The sequence below is a fragment of the Lissotriton helveticus genome, chromosome 3_1 (genome assembly GCF_964261635.1).
Source record: "Lissotriton helveticus chromosome 3_1, aLisHel1.1, whole genome shotgun sequence".
Lineage (NCBI taxonomy): Eukaryota > Metazoa > Chordata > Amphibia > Caudata > Salamandridae > Lissotriton > Lissotriton helveticus.
This window is the reverse complement of record NC_136061.1, coordinates 2,094,036,377-2,094,059,626: the sequence shown is the minus strand read 5'-3', so window position 1 is coordinate 2,094,059,626 and position 23,250 is coordinate 2,094,036,377. Positions and strand designations below refer to the sequence as shown.

The 23,250-nt window shown below is 49.8% G+C and overlaps 1 protein-coding gene across 1 annotated transcript in view; it reads right to left on the bottom strand.

Annotated features, from left to right (window-relative positions):
• Positions 1-23,250, bottom strand: part of VPS33B (VPS33B late endosome and lysosome associated) — an 806,019-nt gene that overhangs the window by 431,157 nt on the left and 351,612 nt on the right. The window contains exon 14 of the mRNA XM_078683255.1: positions 22,879-22,969. Within this exon, the coding sequence (XP_078539381.1) occupies positions 22,879-22,969 (91 nt within the window). The remainder of the gene's footprint in view (positions 1-22,878; positions 22,970-23,250) is intronic.

Genomic DNA, 23,250 nt, shown 5'->3' with positions numbered 1-23,250 from the left:
ACACAAAAAAGAAAGAAGCAAATTGTAAAAACATTAAATTCATAATATGTTAAAATTATTCTTTCTTTAAAAGTTGGACAAAACTTTTACTTAAGTCCATTTTATTTTTTGGCATCTCTATAATATTCATAAGTTCATACGATGCCTCAGGCACGCCTTTAAGTAAAGTGCCACAGATTTTGACACTAGGCTGTTTTCCAAGAACTGCAGCGCTAGATATGCAGGGCGACACCTTCGAAAGTTCATTAATTTTAAAATTGGTAAAATCCACCTTTTACGAAGTGGCATATAAAATTTACAAAAGAAAACTACATGAAGTGTGGACTGAGGGGAAGTGAGGTCACAGGGGCAAGGTGTCGTGTTACGTGTCCAAACATTCTGGATAGGGAATAAAACCATAATATGAAAAAGATTGAACCTGAAACGGGTGAGAAGAAGTTTTTCAAATTGCGTCAGGTCATGCCGCAGATACGGTTGGATTGATGGAGCCTGTTGTATCATTAGACAGTGTTGAACTGATGGCTTTCTTATTTCAGTCATTATTCGTAGTTGGGTTAGATGAGACAGACATAGCTTTTTTAAATCCTTTTTTGATATGTCTGTTACTGATTGTGGTTCCTCAAAAAACCTCGGAAGACCAATGTCTGTAAGAAAGGATTTTACATAGCATAACCATTTTATCTTCTTCATACATTCTAGTTTCACACAGTCCTTGATAATTTCTCTTGTGAACTGACATTCGTCCGTGGCCCATATTCTGCGCCACAGCATTATGGGTTGGATCTTAATAATATCTGAGATATAACCCAGTCCAAGTTCTAAGTGGCAGCCAAAGGTAGTTGTACTTTTTGGGACTGCTAAAAGAAATTTTAGAAATGTATTTTCAATTTTCTGTATTTGTTCAACATTTGTTATTCCCCAGACTCCTGCTCCAAAGATCGCTGTGCTAATGCATTTTGCATTGTAGATCTTGATCATCTCGGCTAGGGGTCTTTTTCCTAGACGAAGAGAGAATGCTTTTAGAGCACCGACTGTTTTTATTAATGATAGCGTGCGTGAGTTAATAGCTTCTTTCCACTTGAACTCTTCGTCTATGGTAATGCCGAGGTATGAGTAAGTTTTAGTTCTTTCTAGGGGCAGTTTGTCTACAAAGATTGTCTTCAGTTTTTTCCCCTTTGTACCAGCATGCATCACGTAAGTTTTTTTGATGTTGACTTTTAAATTTAGGCTTGACATGAAGGTGCAGTAATTATTTAGTGCCTGTAGTAGCTGGATAGGGGTGCGCGCCAGAATCACCGCATCATCGGCGTATAGTAGTGCCGGGATTGGTCGCCGATCGACTTCTGGATAATCTGTTACGCCCTGCAACATTGCGGCTTCCAGTCCATTAGTGTAGAGCGTAAATAAGAAGGGGGCCAGCACACACCCTTGCCTGACCCCCTTCTGGATTTGAAAGCTATCTGTCAGTTGGCCTTCGACCCCGTAGCGTATTTTTCCCGTGGCACCAGAATATAGTTCACGTAAAAAGTCTACAATTGCTGGATCGATCCCCATTTGCAGCATTATAAACCAGAGTTTTGAATGTTCCACACAGTCGAACGCGGCCGTTAGGTCAGCGTAGACCATGTGTAAGCTTGTTTTTTTTGCTGTTGTGTATTTTCCATCCAGCAATGTTAGGTTCAACACTTGATCCACGGTGCCCAGGCCAGCCCTAAACCCGTATTGGAGATCAGAAAGAATCCCATGTTCTTTTGACCACTCCTGGAGTCGATCAAGAAGTATTCTCCCTGCCATCTTGCCTACAGAGTCCAGGAGGGAGATGGGGCGATAGCAGGATGGACTGTCCCTACTACCTTTCTTGAAGATGGGAACCAGGATAGATGTTGACCAGGAGTTAGGGAGGTTGGTTTCTTTGGCTGCATTCAGAACTCTGGTTAGAAGAGGAGACCAGAGATCAGGAAGAAATTTATATAAGTCCATTGGAACGCAATCTGGGCCTGGAGCTTTACCATTTTTTGCCATCTTTATTGCTTTCATTACTTCGTTTATGGTAAACTCTATTTTTATCGGGTATGTCACCAACGGAAGGGGAGGCATAGAAGCCAAGCCTGCAGGATTGACTTCTCTGAAAACCCCCGAAAAATGTTGCACCCAGTCCTCCGCATTTATTGCGACATCTAATGAAGGACCCTCATTGTTTCCAGTTAGAAATGGGGATTTAACTATTTTCCAGAAGGCGGCACTATTTTTTTGAGAGCTGCTGTTTATCAATTGAGTCCAGAGATTGCCCTGTATCTCTTTTTTCCTTAGTTTTAGTGCTTGCATATACGATTTCCTAAGTTGCGCTATCACTTCTTTTTGTCGGACTTTCTTTGCAAGAGCTTTCTTTAAATCAGAATAAGCCTTTGTGCATTGGGTATTAAACCAACCTTTTCTTCGTGTATTCTGTTTCTTTCTGGGTTTAGTTAATTCATTGCGTATGGTTTCCACTAATGCGCTATAGTTGGTCAAAATTTCAGATGCCGTTGTGATGGGGTTTAGGCAGTTATCGATATGAGTCCAGCATTTTTTAATTATCGTTCCACTGCTTGATTCTTGGTCTAGGTTGCCCCATTTTAGCGTGAAACCATTCAGTCTGTTTAATGTAAGTGCATTTTGGTGCAGTAAACCCAGGTGGTCCACGGCTTGATTCTTATGACGAACAGGCTCAAGGTATGTAAGTCTTAGTGGATGGTGGTCGCTGAGTGCATTTTTGTTTACTTCAAAGTTCTTTATGTATGCGGCGTTGTTTGAGGAGACTAGGATATAGTCAATTACTGTTTGTGCGCCTCTTCCATGAAAAGTTGGTGTAAATTGAGTTATCGGGGACATTATCCTGTTCGCGAAACCTAGGTCTAGCTCAAACATAATAGTCTGCATGTTGTTTCCTTGCTCTGTATGGGAGAAATGCTCCAGAGGGTTATCTTGATCGTCCGTGATCCCACATATGGGGGCATTACTTTTAGGACATATATGGAGGTTGAAATCTCCGCCCCAGATTATTGAATGAGTGATTCTAGCATGTTTGGTTTTTAACTCGTTTATCAGATGTCTAATTTCGGTGAGAGCTTTGATTGAATCGGTCAAACTCATGTTGTTATAAAAGTTTATTATGGTGTAAATAACCTGGTTGGTTACTTTGATGTTGATAACCTGATAGTTCTGGTGGAGTACGATAGGCATAATTTCTTGAGTCGGCCAAAGATTAGAGATGTACGTAATTAGGCCGCCTTTACTTCTCCCTGAGTGTGACTTCGTTGCCTGGGAGAAGTATGTTCTGTATCCCACCAGATGAATTGGTTCGTTCAACCAAGTCTCCTGAAGACAGATTAAATCGTTTGTGTATATTAGGTCCTGAAAAGTTTTCTCCATGTGCTTGATCGCTAGACCCGCCACATTCCAGAATAGGATATTCCTCGCGATCTCTGTGGTGGTGTTATCGGAGTGGAACTGCAGGGCAGAAAAATCTGCCTCTGTTGTTATGTTTAGAGAACTAACGTTCAGAGCAGTCTCACCATAACGATTGTTAGAGGCAGGGTGTTGAGGGGTTTGCTTTGTTGTTTCAAAGTTAAGATGATTAGAGAGAACTTTGGTCTGGCTGTCTACATTTTGAGTTATGTTTTTTAAGGATTGGTCATAGGTTCTGTCTTTGTAAAGACTTTGTGTCTTTTTAGGCGACCTTGTCTTTGGATTATTAGGTGACAAAGAAAAACACACTCTTGTATTGGGCAAAGATCTTGAAGATGGTAACTGTGGTGACGGTTAATCGACCATATCCAAACAGCTGTAATAATTGAAAGTTGGAATTCCAGTCCAGGGTTCTCTGTTGAGATGTTGGTATCCCCTCCTACCAAAGTTATTATAATCTCCTCGGTCTCTTTGCTCGTAGCCCCAGTCCCCCTGAGAGTAGTACCTTTGATTGTTTCCCTGATTTCTGTCACCCTGATTCCAATTTCTTGGTCCTTGGTCAAATTGACCCCATGACCAATTTGATGGCCAGTTTGGATCCTCAGGACGGTGGTTTTGTCGAGGATAAAAAAAGGATAAGCGTTTAATGTCTATTCCTTCTTTGTTTTCTGGAGTGTCCCAAGAACAGATGTGGTCCACTGCTCGTGGGCTTTCAAAGTTAATTATTATACAATCGCCCTGGATTGTTTTTGGCTGGTGTCCTATCAAGGAGGCCCTTCTCACCGTTGTAATTCTAGTATTGTTATTTGGGTGGCTGGGCCTGTTGATATTTAGCCAGTAGCGTGCTTTATTTAGTAAGGACCAGGTAGGTTCATCTGTGTCTTTGTTAAGTTCTGGGACCCCTGTTAATATTGCAACGAAGGGCGCAGCTTCCGGTGGAAGATTTACTGTCCTTGGCCATCTTTTGGTTTGTCGTTCTGATTTACTGGTTTGTCTAGGTGGATGTTCCTGTCGGGTTATATTCGATGCTAATGGAATGGCAGGGGTTGTTTCCCGCTGGGCTTTCGCCTGGATAGGTTTTGCGGGTAGGTGACTTTGAGGGGCTGGAGTAGTTTTAACGTTGTCATGGTTGGACTGAGTTTTCGTAGGGAGGGTTTGCTTCGTGACTTTTTTTGCTGATTCTGTTGTATTTATATTTGAAATATTTGTAATACTCGGTATGTTCGTTTGTTGATTCGGTGTGTTGATAGCGTTTACTTTACTGATATTAGCGGTTATACCTAGTGAAGGTGGGAGATCGTTTTTCTTTAAGTTGGTGATTGTTTTAACGGTTGTAATTAGTGTAGCCATTTGTTTTTCAATTATTTCTAGGCTTTTTTGTACAGGTTGTAACTGGTGTTCTACTATTTCCAGGATTTCTTTTAGCATGGATTGTTCTACCTTGGAAAGTCTTGTGATTCTTGACGGGTGAGAACCCGACATTTCTGATCGTGTATGTTTCGAGTTTGACCTGTTCACATGGACACCGACTCTGTGAGCTTCAGGAAAGATATTATTAGTGGGTTCTGTGTTAACGATTATCTGTTGACTTTGGTTGGTAAACGATTGTTCAGATTCAGAATTTATATCAGTATCAGTAATATATGTTAGGCTCTTAGGATTCAATTCTGTGTGAGTCCGTTGTTTGGGGATTGCTCCTTCCCTGACTCCTCTGAGTTCTGGTAGTGTTTGAACACTGTTTATTGGCTGTAAACTCGCAAAAATATCAGGAGTCTGTTCAAGGTCCTGAGAAGATTGTGATTTAGACAGTTGTGAGGCTACCGATAGGTCGACAGTGTTTGGCAATGTTTGTGTTTCGTCACTCGTTTCCCCAGTTAGCATATTTTGAGGTACAGTGTTTGGAGTTTGGGCTTGTGCTAACATGCCCAAAGATGAGCGTCGTCGTGCTTGATCCAGCTCATAAGAGACTCGGCGGTCGATCATTAGTACTGTTTGGTCTATGGTTTCATTGACTTTATTCAGAAATTGATCGATGGGTCCGACTTTGGTCACCATGTTAGCCTTTTTGGTTTTGCTTCTAGAGCTTCTTGTTGTCATTATAAAATGCTTAGACCTGAAGAATAAAGTGATTGGGCCTCAAGTTCTTAGTGAGTCGTAAGTGGTAATAGGACCCTTTGTGACTTTGTAGCAGGCTTTTGGAGCGCAAGTTTACCTTGGGGGTGCGCCCGGCCCGGTCTCCTCCGGTCTGTGACGGGCTAGGACGGGCCCACCCTTGGCCCAGGCTTCGCCCAGCGTCCCGCTCGCATCCCGCGAGAGGGAGCGGTGACGCCCTTTATGCGCCTCCTGACGCGGCGTGCTGGGAGTTGTAGGCAGCCCCTCGCCTCGCTCCACTCGGCGGCCCCGCTGAAGATGTCAATAACAGCAGGACGGCGGGAGGGAGGCGGTGGGGGGTCTCAACAGCCTGCAGCAAAGTCTTTGAAGGGGAGCCTTCCCCTGTCAGCGCGAGGCAATCCTTTGTAGTAAAATACGGGTATGGCCGAGAAAAACAGCGTGTCACCGCTCAATGCAGCGGTGACGCCCTTTATGCGCCTCCTGACGCGGCGTGCTGGGGGTGTGGCTAGAGACCTCGAGGGCTGCCGGGAGTTGTAGGCAGCCCCTCGCCTCGCTCCACTCGGCGGCCCCGCTGAAGATGTCAATAACAGCAGGACGGCGGGAGGGAGGCGGTGGGGGGTCTCAACAGCCTGCAGCAAAGTCTTTGAAGAGGAGCCTTCCCCTGTCAGCGCGAGGCAATCCTTTGTAGTAAAATACGGGTATGGCCGAGAAAAACAGCGTGTCCAAATCAAATTAATAGCGGGAACAAACTAATATGCAACACTAGGAGTCAGTGCTCCGTGACTGGTATCAGAGGAAGAAGGGGCCTGAAGGGGATACCTCTGACTCCCGCAACTCCGACGCAGCCATGCGACCCCTGGAGCCTACATGTACAGTGTGTGCATCGCTACACAACATTATTTTGAATAGGAAAAACAAGCATATTTGGGCCCTGAAAATGATCAACTAGTATACCTGGATTTTTGACTTGAATGATTTGAGTCTGGGCCTAACCCTCATCTCCCTGCACCACAGCAGCAAAAATAAATCAGCAATTCCCGCTAGATCAGGGGATAATGGAAACAGACCCATTAATAAAGGTTTCCGTAGGTGGCCTTGTATATATCGACATCCATCTGAGCCTTTAGTTCATGCACATTAAAGTGGTATAGTGAAAAGAAGTCCGGTATGGCCATCGTCAGTTCTGTCGGAGTGGTATTCCGGGTCTCTCCGTCTATCTAAGGGGATGTTTGGGGTTATCGGCTGGGCATTTGTTTTACACAGTGTACCACGTGAACAGATCTTTATGCGACCCCTATCCATTTGCGAGCTGAGTCATGCAGGTTTTGCGGCTCAACGTCTCGGTCATGAGAATCTGCACCTTGTTGCAGAGGCGCGTGAGCCTGGGACCCCAGAGGATTGGAAGATCGGCTCCGGGAGCATGTCCACCCAATGCTGATGGGAAGAAGTGTACCTTTCCCTGGTAGAGTACTCAGAGGTTTGCTGGAAACATCAGGCTATAGCACAGGTTGTGATCTCGGAGCCTCCCTGTGACCACTAAAAAGGTTCTTTGTTGTACCTGGACTTTTGTGAGATAGTCCAGGAACACCGAGATCGGATGGCCCTCGTAATTCGGTTAGCATTTCGCCCGAATGTGTTGTAGAATTGCATTTCTGTCTCTACAATTAAACATCCGGGCAATGATGACCCTCGGCGGGGCACTAGGACAAGGAGGCAGCCCAGGTGCCCACTGCACTCGTCCCACCATGAAGAACTTGGACAGGGACTGTGGGTACATAAGCTCACTGATCCACTCTTGGAGGAATAGCTCTGCAGACTGTCCCTCTACTTTTTCAGGAAATCCCACAAAACTGAGGTTATTCCTGCTGGAGCGACCCTTTGCATCTTCAACCTGGTCCTCCATGCGGATAGTAAATTTTTGAAGTGAGGATACCATTTCACATAAGGATGCGACCTCCGTCTGTAGGTCTGCCACAGTGCCAGTGCCCGCCATATTAGTTGCACAGTCTGCCACTCCGCGCAGATTCGCTTGCAACAAGGTAACATCAATGGCCACAGAATAAATTTGTGAGTAGTTCCATGCGTGAGCCTTGGATGGCTGGCACGAGGTCAAACAAGGAAGGGTCTTTTGATTGGACTGACATTGGGGGTTGGTCAGCTGCTCCAGTACATGCCGTCCCCCTGTTCCCCGCTGGAGAGACAATCTGGGTGTAATTGTCAATTTTGTTGGATTGTGTGAGCTTAGCTATCTTATCTTTTCTCATGATGCCTCTACCAGTAGTCGTGCGTACAGGTTTGGCCCTGCACACCTTACTAGAAGGATGTGGCTTACAGGCACATAAATGGCGTTGAAACAAAAGTGGGGGGACCAATCAACTCTCAGTCCCCCACAGATACTGGGGCAATGGTACTGTTTAGTGCAGCAGCAGGTGGGTTCAACACACTCCCAGGGACGGACAGGGTGTATCCTAGAAGCCCCTCTTCCTGCCTTGTACTATGTGTCCAGGATTCAGACCCCTATGTGTGGGGGTAGACACCGGGTTCGCCCTGCGGATATTCAGCACAGCAGCCAGTGACATGCACCTTCAGTCAGGGCTGGGTCCGAACAGTGCACCCCCCAAAAGGCCTGTAGGGCTGTCTTGTAGTTCATATACCGGGGGCTCTGTAACTCGGTGTCCCAGTAGCAGGAAGGGGCGACAGGGGCACCGGAGTCAGACCGCAGGAGTTACTTTTTTTTTTGGTTCAATGAAGTAGTCAGCCCTCACACGGGCCGCCGATGCAGCACAGCAGCATCCAACACCCATCAGACTCGCTGTAGCGTGGGCTGATTTCAGCGCCCCCCGGCCCCACCGCCTACCTTGCTCATTGTCTTCCAGCTTCCGGAGCCTCATACCACATCTCCAGTCCAGACTACCACCGCTTTGGGATCGGGCCCTCCTCTGCTGTCACATAGAAGGGGGGGAGCTACGCTTCAAGCCCATCAGGCATCCTCGGAGCCCCGATTCTTCTTGCCGCTCGATCCGGTTGCTCCTTCTGCTGCCGGCTTCGCACGCCAACCGGACCTCTCACTGCCAGCTGCTGTCGATTTTAGTCAACCCACAGAGGAGGATTAGCAAGTTGGGTCTCTTGCTTTCAGCAGGCCCGGTACCCAACCGGGTCTCGTAGATGTTTCTTCCTGTAGTCACCGGGGATTACTCCATGAAGCGTCACCAATCAGGCAGGGTCCCGCCCCGGCAATGAGGGACGCCCCGTTTGGCATGGGATGACTGCAGGGTCTGCGCCGGCAGCCAGGTCGAGCACTGATGCCTTTGATACTTGCAAGGCGCAGGAAGGAGTTCAGGCGGCTCAGTAGTACAATGCACAGGAGGACGCTGGCGGATTACTAGGGTCTATGCCGGAGCTCCTTCAAGGTGTGTCCGCCATCTTGGCCGTTCTGGCCACATCACCCCTCCCCCAGATGCTCTTACTATAAGGACACCACACCAATTGTTGTGTTTTGCAGTTACTTTAGAGGCAGGTGTGGGCCCTTCCTAGCCTCTCATTTCTCCCAAGGTGTATGTCGCCTGGCCACCTGCCAGCTAATCGACGGACAAGAACATGACTTCAACCAGGTAGCCATCATCTGTAAGGACATCATTAAATGTGAGCAAGGGCGTAGATTTTGCTGGCCCAGGCTGTATAATGTCTGTCATAACTTTTGTTTCAGTCCCAATGAACCACCACTGGAAATTACGTACTTTCTTCAATTGCTGGCTTATGTGGCCAGTCATGCTCTGTCTCAGGGGAAGTATCAACCATACTCAGTGTAATAAGGTGGAGACCAAGCCATTCTCATCACCATCATCAATAATATCCTTGTGTGAAGTCAGAACCAAGAAGACAATCAAGCCTCTGCTGATAAGTAGGATGTTTTCAAGGCACAGAGGTAGACCTAGGGTGCATAACAACTTGTTTCACATTCATAATTTTATAATGCTACATTGGTTAAGCCAGAGCTGACATCAATTCAGGATCTGAGAAGGGTGTTGGCACCAAATCATCAACCGGTGCGGATAGCGATGGCACTGTCATTTTGTGTGGCATGAATTGATGTGCAAATCTGAGTCGATGCAGTGCCAGAAACATGTCCCCCGGGGACACACAGCACCTGAAAGGGACCTGCCAGGAAGGGATATGCCAGCAGTAACCTGGCAGGAGCCTCCTGCAGTTCTGTGGGGCCCACAGGCATGCCAGAAGGAGCTGGAAGTTCAATGAAAGTTGGCTGCATGGCCTCTTTGAAGCGGTGATCTGGTGCAGGATTGACAAAGGCCTGGTAAACTCAGGCTCATCGGAACCAACTGAGGAATCTATTTCGATGCAGGAGACCACGATGGAGTGCCACTTACATCTTGACAATGTCATGGCTTCTCTTTGGAGTCAGTGGGACAGGATGTGGTCAAGGCTCGCAACTTGTAACAGGATCTGTGCCAAGTTCAAAACAGGTTGTGTGTGGCAACGTAATTGTTGGACCCGGCCTCGTGGCGTGGTCCTACCCCTCACGCATGGCGGGCCCCGGACGACATCGGACCTCCATCCAGCCCGGGTCGGCCTCGGGCACACCTCTGCACGCCCTCCAAACCACCAGATCCGCCACCCGGCGGCCCACAACCACTGACACGGCACCCTCGGGCCGCCCCAGCATTACCGGTCCGGTGCCCACCCCGGACCCTCATTCCAGGCCCGACACCATCTTGGGCCCATCACGTCACAGACACGTGGTCCCGGCCCAGCCGCGGCCACGGCCCCAGCGAGCCCACCATCGAGGCACCAAGAACCCTCCGGGTGGTAGAGTGGCCACTCCACCAGAGACGAGGAGAGGGGAGTTTCGATGGCTCCCCAACCATCCCCGGATGCCTGGTTTCGATCGCCCTCCGGCCTCCCTGGGCTCTGGCTCCACCCCCCTGCTGGGTGTCTGGACACCATCATCCCAGCCCCTCTGACCCCCAGGCGAGAGGGTCCGGACATCAAAGGACTCCAGACCTATATCTGGGCCAGCCCCGAAGTAGGACGGCAGTTGTATCCCGGAGTCGAGAAGCCCTGCTGACGCTGTCGCGGCTGACCCTGAGACGAACTCCCCTTGCTGTTCTACCTGGAACCTGCTGGCGCTGCCGCGGTCCATCTTTGCTGTAACCATCTTGGAGCCTGCTGGCGCTGCCGCGGTCCACACTCGCTGAACCATCTTGGAACCTGCTGGCGCTGCCGCGGTCCATCTTTGCCGTAACCATCTTGGAGCCTGCTGGCGCTGCCGCGGTCCACACTCGCTGAGCCATCTGGGAACCTGCTGGCGCTGCCGCGGTCCACACTCGCTGAACCATCTTGGAACCTGCTGGCGCTGCCGCGGTCCACCCTCGCTGAGCCATCTTGAAACCTGCTGGCGCTGCCGCGGTCCACACTCGCTGAACCATCTTGGAACCTGCTGGCGCTGCCGCGGTCCACACTCGCTGAACCATCTTGGAGCCTGCTGGCGCTGCCGCGGCCCAACCTCCCGGAGCTCCCCAGCTCGAGGATTGAGAGCTGTGCGTAGAGTCTCCTTGCAACCGACCATCTATAAGACTGTCCTGCTACCTTGCCCCTTGTCACGAGACTTTCCAGATCTCGGGATCTGCTGTATATATTGAAACGATACTTATTGCCATATAAAGATTGAAAACTCTATCTACGTGTGGTGTACATTTGTAGGGGTGTGGTTACTCTGCTGTACGATTCTAGGAGAGGGCCCTCCCGTCGGAGGCCTCTCGACATCGCTCGGTCTCTTCTCTGAAGAAGGGGTAGAACTAGGGGTGGTCAGTCAGACACCTTCTGCCGCCCCCGGGTTTCGCCTTTCTAACATTGGTGGCAGGCGCTGCAATCCGAGCCAACGCAAAATCGTACAGAGAGTGATCTACCCGCTACGACGGAAAAACACACAGAGACCATGACGACCCAAGGAACCAACCTACCTGCCGAATTCCAGAAAGAGAAAATAGAAGAATACAGCCACAAAGAACTAAAACAATTCTGTAAAGACATGGGTATCGCTACCACTGGCCTGAGCACAAAAGAGGACTTCAAATCGGCCCTGCAAGCCTGGGTGGAAACCCGAGACAGACCACCACAAGAGGAGAATAGCCCGAACGGGCAACAGGAAACCAGCGCACCCCCGACGGGGGAAAGAACCGCAACACTAAACGCGGACCTTATCTATGAAGACGCTCGAGAACGAGAGCGCAACAGGCTACACGAATTGGAGCTTGCACGACTCCGGCTAGACGGAGAACTCCAGCTAGCGGAGAGAAAGATAGCCCTCGAGCAACTACGGCTGGAGGGGGATCTAGAAGAGAAACGGAGACAACGTGACCTCGAAGAAAAACGACTAGCATATGAACACGAACGAGGCCTGAGAGAACTAGAAATCAAGGCCAAGAGCAACGAAGATAGCGCGGCCGGGGCCAAGACCTCGGCCCCTCCCGTGGACACCAAGGTTCACCTACCGAAAGATGTAGTCAAAGAATACTACAAGAACGATGATATCCAGCAATGGTTCAAGGCCTACGAGGTGGCCATGACCGCCCATCGGGTGCCCCTTAAGGATTGGGGCGCCGGCCTGTGGGGAAAGTTCGTCAACGAAGAGAGGGACGCCCTGCTGGAACTCCCTGACACCGAAATGACCTCCTATGAGCACATGAAAACGGCCCTACTCACGCGCTACGGACTCACCCCCGAAATGTACCGGCAGAGGTTCCGAGACTGTAAAAAAATCCCCGGTACCACTTGGGTAGAATATGTGAACTTTTTTAGCAGAGCCTTCGAGGGATGGGTCAAAGGCAGTCAGGTCACTACCTACCAGCAGTTGGTCGACCTTATGTTATGGGAGCACCTCTCCAACAACTGCTTCATAGAACTACGACAGCACCTCCTCGACAGCAAGTTGACCGAGCCGCGAAAACTAGCGGTCGAAGCAGATCGGTGGACGAGCAACCGCGTCCACTGGAACACCACAGGAGAATACGGACGAGGGTCCCCGGGTAACCACCGGCTGCGAGGCGGCGGGTCTGGCATCAGCCGAGGCCGAGACCTCCCGCCGGGGTCTTCGCCCGCCTCCTCTACACCAGCCTCCAGCCCGAGGGGGGCCCATCCAGCCCGACCGGGGCCCCGCCCCAACGTTACGTGCCACAGATGCCAGCGGCTGGGTCACTATGCCAATGATACTCTCTGCCCCATGAACCAGCGGCCCGGCACCACCGGGCCCCCCGGTCGACAAATCACTGCAGCTGAAAAGGACGAAGAAGAAGAGGTCCCTATGGAACCGGAAGAATGGGAGTCCGCGGCCATGTGCCTCGCCTCCCTGGGCGACAAAGACATGATCCCCCGAGACCAGATTCCGATCAACACCCAGAAGTACCGCCAGTGGGTCACTATCAACGGACGCCGGGCCGAGGCTCTCCGTGACACGGGGGCCAGCATAACCGCCGTCCGCTGCCATCTGGTGACCCCAGAACAAATCTTGCCCCACGTTCTGTGCCCTGTCCGGTCAGCGGACAATTCCGAGAGCCTGTGCCAGATGGCCCGCATCCCCTTCGAGTGGGGAGGAGTGTCTGGCATGCTGAAAGTCACCGTCCGAGATGATGCCCCGGTGGACTGCCTCCTAGGGAACGACCTGGAAAGTTCCCCCTGGGCACAGATCGAGCGAAGAGAACATCTGGGGATGCTAGGCCTTCCTGAATAGGTTTGCGTAATGACCCGATCCATGTCCACCCGGGACGCCGTCCCAACCGAAGACAATCTGCCCGAAGAACCTGAATGGCCGGCACCGCTACCACCCGCCACTGCCACGGCCGAACCCGAACTGGGGCCGCAGGGCCCCAGCCATGAAGAACTTCCCGAGCTCGGGCCCCTTCCCGAACTAGCCCAGTGGCGCCAAGAAGGGGGCCCCACCCGCGAGCAGTTCCGTCGGGAACAAAAGACATGTCCTTCCCTTGAGGGACTCCGACAACAAGCCGCCACGCAAGCCACAGGAGACTCCTCGGGGTCCCACTGGATCTATTGGGACCAGGACCTCCTGTACAGTGAACAAAAGATCGCCGAGCTGGGGGCCGGCCGAGTGCTAGTCGTCCCCCTCCACTTCAGAGACTTTCTCTTAAACCTGGCACATGACGTGCCCCTCGCCGGGCACCTGGGGCAGGACAAAGCCTACAGCCGCCTGGTGACCCACTTTTATTGGCCGAAGATGCGCCGCGATGTGTACAACCACTGCCGAACCTGTCCGACCTGCCAAGCCAGCGGAAAAAGTGGGGGGAAAATCAAGGCCCCACTCCAACCGTTTCCCGTGGTGACCACTCCCTTCGAGCGAGTAGGGATCGACATTGTGGGGCCCCTGGATCCTCCCACCTCTCAGGGGCACCGCTTCATCCTCGTCCTGGTGGACCATGCCACCCGCTACCCAGAAGCTATCCCCCTCCGGACTATCACAGCCCCCGTAGTGGGTCGGGCGCTAAGTCGGCTTCCCCCGAGAGGTCGTTAGTGATCAGGGCACAAACTTTATATCGAAATATATGCGGTCCCTGTGGCAACAGTGCGGGGTCGCGTATAAGTTCACCACCCCGTATCACCCTCAAGGAAATGGACTAGTGGAGCGATTTAATAGGACCCTGAAAGGAATGATCAAGGGCCTAGAAGAGCCCCTCCGGCGCAAATGGGACGTTCTGCTGCCATGCCTCCTGTTCGCCTACCGGGAGGTACCCCAGAAGTCCCTGGGGTTCAGCCCCTTTGAACTGTTATATGGACACCCTGGTCAAGGAAGGCTGGGAGCTGGCCGCCTCCGATACTCCGCCCGATGTCTTCCGATACCTCTTGACTCTCCGCAACCAGACTCGGAAGTTCCGGGAAGTGGCCGAAACCAACCTGAAGGCCAGTCAAGAGGAGATGAAGCGCTGGTATGATGAAAATGCCTCGTCCATTGAATTCGAGCCGGGCCAGCAGGTCTGGGTCATGTCCCCGGTCGACCCCGGCGCCCTCCAGGACAAATGGACGGGGCCCTTCAAAGTGGTGGAGCGCAAGAGCCCCGTCACCTACCTAGTGGACATGGAGTCCCCCCGGAACCCCTTCCGGGTCCTACACGCCAACCGGCTCAAGCCCCACTTTGTCCGCACTGAACTGAGCCTGTTGTTGGCTACCGATGACGGAGCAGAGGACGACTCCGAGCCTCTACCAGACCTCCTGGGCACCTCCGAGAAAGATGGCTCCGTCGAGGGAGTCTCCCTCTCTCCCGCGCTGACACCCAAACAGCGCCAGGACTGCCAGAGACTGCTGGGTCAATTTGCGAACTTATTTTCCCTCACCCCCGGGGTCACCCAGTGGTGTGTTCACGACATCGACACCGGGGACAGTCCGTCCGTGCGGCACCGAGCCTACCGAGTCCCCGACCGAGTCCGGGCCTGCATCCAAGCCGAAGTTTCCAAGATGCTAGCCCTAGGGGTAGTCGAGCCCTCAGACAGTCCATGGGCCAGTCCCGTCGTCCTGGTCCCTAAGGCCGCCGCCCCCGGGGTGCCCCCATAGCTGCGGTTCTGTGTCGACTACCGGGGACTGAACGCCGTCACCAGGACCGACGCCCATCCCATTCCCCGAGCGGATGAAATGATCGATCGCCTGGGAGCCGCCAGGTACCTCAGCACCTTCGACCTCACGGCCGGATACTGGCAAATCGGCCTCACGCCAGGGGCACAAGAACGATCCGCTTTCTCGACCCCCGATGGCCACTTCCACTTCAACGTGATGCCCTTCGGCATGAAGAATGCTCCGGCCACCTTCCAGAGACTAGTGAATCGGGTGCTGGCAGGGCTGGAAGAGTTCAGTGCCGCCTATCTGGACGATATCGCGGTGTACAGCCTCTGTTGGGACGAGCACTTGACCCACCTCTGGAAGGTCCTGACGGCCCTCCAACGGGCCGGACTAACAATAAAAGCCAGCAAGTGCCAGATCGGTCAAGGGTCCGTGACCTATCTGGGACACCAAGTGGGGAGCGGCCAAGTGGCTCCCCTTCAACCCAAGATCGACGCCATCCAGGCCTGGGAGCCCCCCGTCACCCAGATCGTCGTCCGAGCCTTCCTGGAGCTCACTGGATACTATCGGCGGCTCATAAAGGACTATGGGAGCATTGTGGGGCCCCTCACAGAACTAACCTCCAAGAGACTACCCCCGAAGGTGCACTGGACCCCGAGTGCCAAGTAGCCTTTGAGACACTAAAGACGGCCATGTGCACCGCCCCGGTGCTCCAGGCCCCCGACTACAGCCGAGAGTTCATCGTCCAAACTGACGCCTCGGAACACGGCATTGGGGCCGTACTGTCCCAACTGAACTCTGACGGAGTTGACCTTCCTGTGGCCTTCATCAGCCGGCGGCTGCTGGCCCGAGAACAACGATGGAGCACCATCGAGAGGGAAGCATTCGCCGTCGTATGGGCCCTAAAGAAGCTCCGGCCCTACCTCTTCGGCACCCACTTCCGAGTACAGACCGACCACAGGCCCCTGCGGTGGTTGATGCAGATGCGGGGCGAGAACCCGAAGTTGCTACGTTGGTCCATCTCCCTCCAAGGGATGGACTTCACCGTGGAGCATCGCCCTGGCAACGACCACGCCAACGCTGACGGCCTCTCCAGATTCTTCCGCCTTGGCGAGGAGAATCCCCAAGAAGATGGGTGACTCTCCCCTGCCTTCAGCTGGGGGGGGACGCGTGTTGGACCCGGCCTCGTGGCGTGGTCCTACCCCTCCCGCATGGCGGGCCCCGGACGACATCGGCCCTCCATCCACCCCGGGTCGGCCTCGGGCACACCTCTGCACGCCCTCCAAACCACCAGATCCGCCACCCGGCGGCCCACAACCACTGACACGGCACCCTCGGGCCGCCCCAGCATTACCGGTCCGGTGCCCACCCCGGACCCTCATTCCAGGCCCGACGCCATCTTGGGCCCATCACGTCACAGACACGTGGTCCCGGCCCAGCCGCGGCCACGGCCCCAGCGAGCCCGCCATCGAGGCACCAAGAACCCTCCGGGTGGTAGAGTGGCCACTCCACCAGAGACAAGGAGAGGGGAGTTTCGATGGCTCCCCAACCATCCCCGGATGCCTGGTTTCGATCGCCCTCCGGCCTCCCTGGGCTCTGGCTCCACCCCCCTGCTGGGTGTCTGGACACCATCATCCCAGCCCCTTTGACCCCCAGGCGAGAGGGTCCGGACATCAAAGGACTCCAGACCTATATCTGGGCCAGCCCCGGAGTAGGACGGCAGTTGTATCCCGGAGTCGAGAAGCCCTGCTGACGCTGTCGCGGCTGACCCTGAGACGAACTCCCCTTGCTGTTCTACCTGGAACCTGCTGGCGCTGCCGCGGTCCATCTTTGCTGTAACCATCTTGGAGCCTGCTGGCGCTGTCGCGGTCCACACTCGCTGAACCATCTTGGAACCTGCTGGCGCTGCCGCGGTCCATCTTTGCCGTAACCATCTTGAAGCCTGCTGGCGCTGCCGCGGTCCACACTCGCTGAGCCATCTGGTAACCTGCTGGCGCTGCCGCGGTCCACACTTGCTGAACCATCTTGGAACCTGCTGGCGCTGCCGCGGTCCACCCTCGCTGAGCCATCTTGGAACCTGCTGGCGCTGCCGCGGTCCACACTCGCTGAACCATCTTGGAACCTGCTGGCGCTGCCGCGGTCCACACTCGCTGAACCATCTTGGAGCCTGCTGGCGCTGCCGCGGCCCAACCTCCAGGAGCTCCCCAGCTCGAGGATTGAGAGCTGTGCGTAGAGTCTCCTTGCAACCGACCATCTATAAGACTGTCCCGCTACCTTGCCCCTTGTCACAAGACTTTCCAGATCTCGGGATCTGCTGTATATATTGAAACGATACTTATTGCCAGATAAAGATTGAAAACTCTATCTACGTGTGGTGTACATTTGTAGGGGTGTGGTTACTCTTCTGTACGATTCTAGGAGAGGGCCCTCCCGTCGGAGGCCTCTCGACATCGCTCGGTCCCTTCTCTGAAGGAGGGGTAGACCTAGGGGTGGTCAGTCAGACACCTTCTGCCGCCCCCGGGTTCGCCTTTCTAACAGTAATGCTTTATTTCCTGGTCTCAAATCACATTCGGCTGCATTTATCACACAACTTAAGAGATGTGTCCATAGCCCAGGCACTAAAGGCACACTTCATGCGGATCTGTGACTGACATCTACTTCTTGCAATGTGATAGATTGAATCTTGTAGTTTTTGGTGGGAACACTGTTCTCTAGAACACGGCAAAAAAGTTTTGGAGCCATCACACAACTATAAGTCTGGAGCCTAGCTTGGGACATGCGCCGGAAAGCACGAAAACAAAGGAACTGATGTCAGCATGCTGGGGCAGAGCTTATATGCAGCTCCGCCCCACCACTTCCAGGGCAGTATGGAGTCAGTGCAAAGCCACACAACGCCACTTACTGGCATGCAGGAGCACTGCTAAATAATTCTATATATCCAGTGTGGTGAATGCAGGATATTCTATGGCGGATAGAAGTATCCTTCAGAAGAAAATAATACTTACCAGTAACAACACATATATTACAGAGGAGAAGCAAGCTCTTTGTTGCTTTGATTCTGTTGGACTTAATTTGGAAAAGTATGTATGAGGGCACATAATTTTTGCCTATTATGTCAATCTGAACAAACCTTTCCAAGCATGAACATGGTCACATTAAAATTCTTTTGTCAATATTGTGCAGACTGGCCAAGAGGGTCAAACGTTATAACTTAAGCCCACTGCTATCAAGTGATTCAGCCACACAGTTCAAACTTTTCATGGAAAAATCAGTGTTGGAATGAAAATGCAGACCCTGGCATCACATCAAATCCAATAGGGGTCTAAGAGAAATATTAAGCAAAGGAAGAGACACGTATGACTCCTGTTATACCCAACAGACAACTGGAAGGATGGAAGATATGAAAAGCTTTAGTCTTATATATCGCAAGACCTCAAGATATGCTCACTACCTCTCATTGATATGAGATGATAGACCAAAGGATGTGCTGCACAGTGTCAAAGATTTCTAAGGGGTCTAGTATAATGAGAAGACAGTTTGCCCCTATCAGCCTAAAAGAAAATATCATCCCAAGCAACAACTAGGGTATACTCTGTTTCGTAACTCAGATGAAAGTCTGACTGATGGCAATTCAGCATCTCATTACATTTAACAATAACATGTCGTCCAAAAATTGTAATAGGCCAATAACTGTTTTAAGACCCCCTGGACCTAGTGATGGTTTCTCAGTTTATACCTTCAACTTAGGAGACACCACAAGATAGTCATCATTTTAGTAATTACTGGGCTACAAATATAAGAACGCAGCCCAGCAGAGATTGCGAATAACGTTTGCCTACCAGCAAATAGGTTTATGAGCCTCAAGCAGTGATCTTCATTCTACGCCAACGGCTAGATAGAAATCGTACATCAACAAGAGATTAGTAACCTTTCCCTGGGTTCCTGCATTAGAGATGAATTTCAAATAGGCAGTCATGCCTCTTCCTGTTCCAGAGAAGCGGTAGCTTTTTGGCTGGAAAAGGCTGAAGGTAAAATACTTTTGGACAATGGAAAATGTTTATGGGGTTTATAGATGTTTACTTTATAGACCAACTAGCTCATTTAGGACAACACACTACTTTGTTACATTCCTTAGCAGCCGGCGTTCAGGCACATGTGCATTTCCATTCTGCTAGTCCTTCACATTTCTTTTATTTTTTTTTAATTTTTCAAAAAACCTTAATTAAGGAATAGAAACATGACAGACACAGAACACCGTGCAGTATCACAATACACAGCAGTAAGGTACAGTCCAAACCAGTCAAAGAATTACAGTGAGGTACATTTTCAGCAACTAAAGGAGCCAGGAGTGGTAAAGTCGCAGCACCAAAAACCCTGGGGTCACAACCCTTTTTGAGGAAACACACATGGAAGAACAATATCAGAGAGGATCATTAAGCAGCAGGGGCGCCAACGAAAAATAGTTAAGGGACAGACACTAACCAGCACTGGTGGCCGCCACGGACCAAGGGCCGGCGGGGAGCGCGGTAGAGGCAGCACTGCTGGGGTGGTAGAGGGAAGGAGATAGGCAACCAGGGGGCCCATCGGGCAACAGGGCGGGAGTGGAAAAGTCTCAGCACAAAGAACCCGGGGTCACATCCCCCTCCCCCCAGGGAACATACATAAAAGAACGACAACAGTGAGGCTCATTAAACAGCAGGGGCGCTGATGGAAAATAGTGAAGGGGAGAGTCACTGACCCGCACCGGCGGACACCGCGGACCCAGGGCCGGCGGGGAGAGCGGGAGAAGTAGCGCTGCTGGGGTGGGAGCGGGACAGGAGATAGGCGACCAAGGGGGCCCAATGCCAGGTCCCGACAGGGCGGGACCTGGCAGGCATCAAATCCGGTCATTCACATTTCAAAATGACCAAACCAGAGTGCACTGCCATATATCTCTTCACCTCAGAAAAAGGGAGAAACTACTGTAATTGCATACCTTTTCTTGAAATAAATTAAAGTTAGCAAATAACTAAACAGATAATACTGTCCAGCAAGATATATAATGGTAGAATGAGAGGGTTATTTAAATGCAGTTGCTGTAACTTTCCTATTAGTTCAAATAGGTAGTTGCAGAGTTTTATTTGCCCAACCAAAGGCAATTAATGGTATGCAAATTACAAAACCACTGAATAAATTGATCAGACCATGGCACAGGACAGCAATGAATTAAGTGAGTGCACAGATCCTCACAAACCAAAGAGCCCGATTTATAGTTTGGTGGATGGGTTACTCTGTTACAAAAAAGACGAATATCCTTTCTGTTTTATTATAATTACAAGTGCATAATATCCTATGGCACTTGTAATAAGGCAGATGGAATATCTGTCACAATTGTGATAGAGTACCTGTCTGCTAAACTCTAAATCAGACCTAGAGTCCCATAATTTGAGAAAGGTCTCTGGAAAGAGTGTAGATGTGAAACATGTTACTAAGTTCTGTAACATGTGCCATATGTGGATCTGATGGACTTTCATACCACAGATAAAACCTCCTAACCAGCTGGCTGTGTGAAATACTGAGTAGGCAGGTTGTTAAAATCCACAGAAAATATCCAAAGCCTGTTTTTATTAGGCATGGAACGTGACAACTAACCAAGATCCTAATCCGCCCAGAATGGGAGAAGGTTAATTCCTACTCTGAGCTGGAGGCAAATGGCCTCAGTGAATAATAAAATACAATTAGTGAGGAATAATGGAATCTTTCCTATTGAGTGAGCATTAATCAGAGCAGAATAAGATTTGTCTATTAAACGAATAACGTTTGCTACTGTGGTGCTAAGAAATTTAAAGGAGCAGAGATCAATATTTCCTGATTTGATCTACGATTCAATTTTTTCAAACAATACTTTTCCTTTGTCAATAGAAATTGGTCCTGGTACCTGCCTTGTAGTTAGGACGATATTCATAGAGCACAAATATGGAAGGATGCCCTTACTGAAAAAGAATATCACAAGTAAACACATTACTCTGCAGCACATCTAAAAGGATAATAGTGATCACATTTAAATAAACAGCATATTATGATACTCATGTATTCGGAATTGCATTTATTTATTTATAGTGAGCTTCATGTTAGATAAAGTCTATCGTAGAGCCCTGGAAGGACATTTATTTGGTTATAATGTATAAGGCACAGGACAAGAGAGAAGTGTATGCAGAGGTAAGGTTACCAGCAATATTCTGGGGGCGGGGGGGATGTCCAGGGGGGACGCTCATGTGTTTTATACTTACTTACTCATGGATTATTCAGGTAGGTGAAGATGGACAGAAGATACTGTTTGGCTGAGTGGGGGATTGGATAGAGTTATTGCAAGCATCCTCTACTCATACGGATTCATTTGCGGATACAGTTAGTAATTTGCAACTTTGTGTATGTTAATCGACCCTTACAAACTTTCGAAGTCAAATGTGTAGGATGGTTTTTATGATGTGGGTGGAAGGAGGACGCAGAATTTTAACCTTAATATATTTTACAGTGGGGAGCATATGATGGGTGTTTTAGCTTACCAGTATTGGGGCGATTGTGTCTACACACAAGAAATAGTGCAATAGGCACACTCAGTGATAAAGAAGCAAACATACTTTTGATTTTCCCCCAAAAGAAAATCAAGAGATAAAAGACGCATTAAGAGAAATGAATAATACAAAATAAGAAATTTGGGGGTTTAGTTCCTTATGACTGTAAGACTACTCAAGCCCAGCATGCCAATTAGAAGTTTTCATCAGACATCCGTATCTTCACTAGTGATACAGCATTTCATAAAGAAAAAAACCGGAATGAAAGAGGCACAATAGTTTCTAAATCCAGCCTCCCATTAATAAATAATACGTGGAATCAGGCAAAAGGAGAGCCATGAAAATTCAAGTGCTTACAAAAAGACACTGCCTACATTGTCCTCATGAAGGCTGAGTGAAACTAATTTTTAACCGCTTTTAACACATCTGCATGTGTTCTCGGATTGTTACAAACTAGGAGTAAACTGGAAATGTCTGTGAGCAACAAAGTGCACATGACAATAAGAACACCAAACCCATCAAATGTGTTTAAAATCCAAGAAACACAATATTTAAATGAGGTTGGTCTCACATCCATATTGTAATTAATTCTGATAACTATTAAAAGCATTGCCACAAGGGTTCTTTTTTGTAGCAAATGTATTTTCTCACAGCAAGGGAAATATCGCTATCGCTAATTTAGGGGTGGAGGGAGTTAATGAAAATAAATATTGGTTCCATTCCCTAGGTGTTCTCATACAGATTTGATAGTACCTGCACACCAACACATACATATATACCATGACCTTTGCTAGAACATATCAATAAGAGAGCCCAGTGACAGACCCCAGAGTGATGTCTCCAACTTAAAACCCAGAGAGATGTTTCAAATGTCACTTGTTGATGCCATTCTTTTTCAGAAGCAGTGTCAGCCTCAATTTCGGTTCCAGTCACCAACAAGTTATCAAATATCAGAGTAGAAGTCAGAGATACTGCTTGCTTGCAGAATATGCATTTGCAAAACAAAACTTACGTCTTGAGAAGGAACATTACTTCTTGAAAAGTTATATCACTTATCAAATGAAAGCTTAATTGTGGGTGTATCAAAGCTAACAACTTAAATCATGCATATTTATTTCTTGGACAAGGGCAGTTACACATAAAATGTTAAAGTTTTCGTTTTATAACTGTTAATTCAATAGATTCTTACGTAAGCTAAGTAGACGGTGCTCCTGCTTTAACCCTTTTAGCTCCTCTGCAACAAAGGTCTTCATCTGCTTTACATCCATTGCTCGACGTTTCTATGGGGGAAAATAATAGCAACTACACAATGAACGTTCTTGTCAAAGCATCATCAAGGATGTCGCCAGATTCCATGCAATCAAAAATACATTCATAATTTGATATCAATATATTCTCTCAGAAACGCAATTAGGAAATCGGTATTCCTAATGTATGACACTCATAAGTTTTATTAGCAATTTCGAGTAGGTCGCAAATAGACCTACCTAATGCAGATTAATGAGGTAGGTTACAGTGTCTGACCCATTAGGTACCACAGCCATCACAGAAATGATGGTAT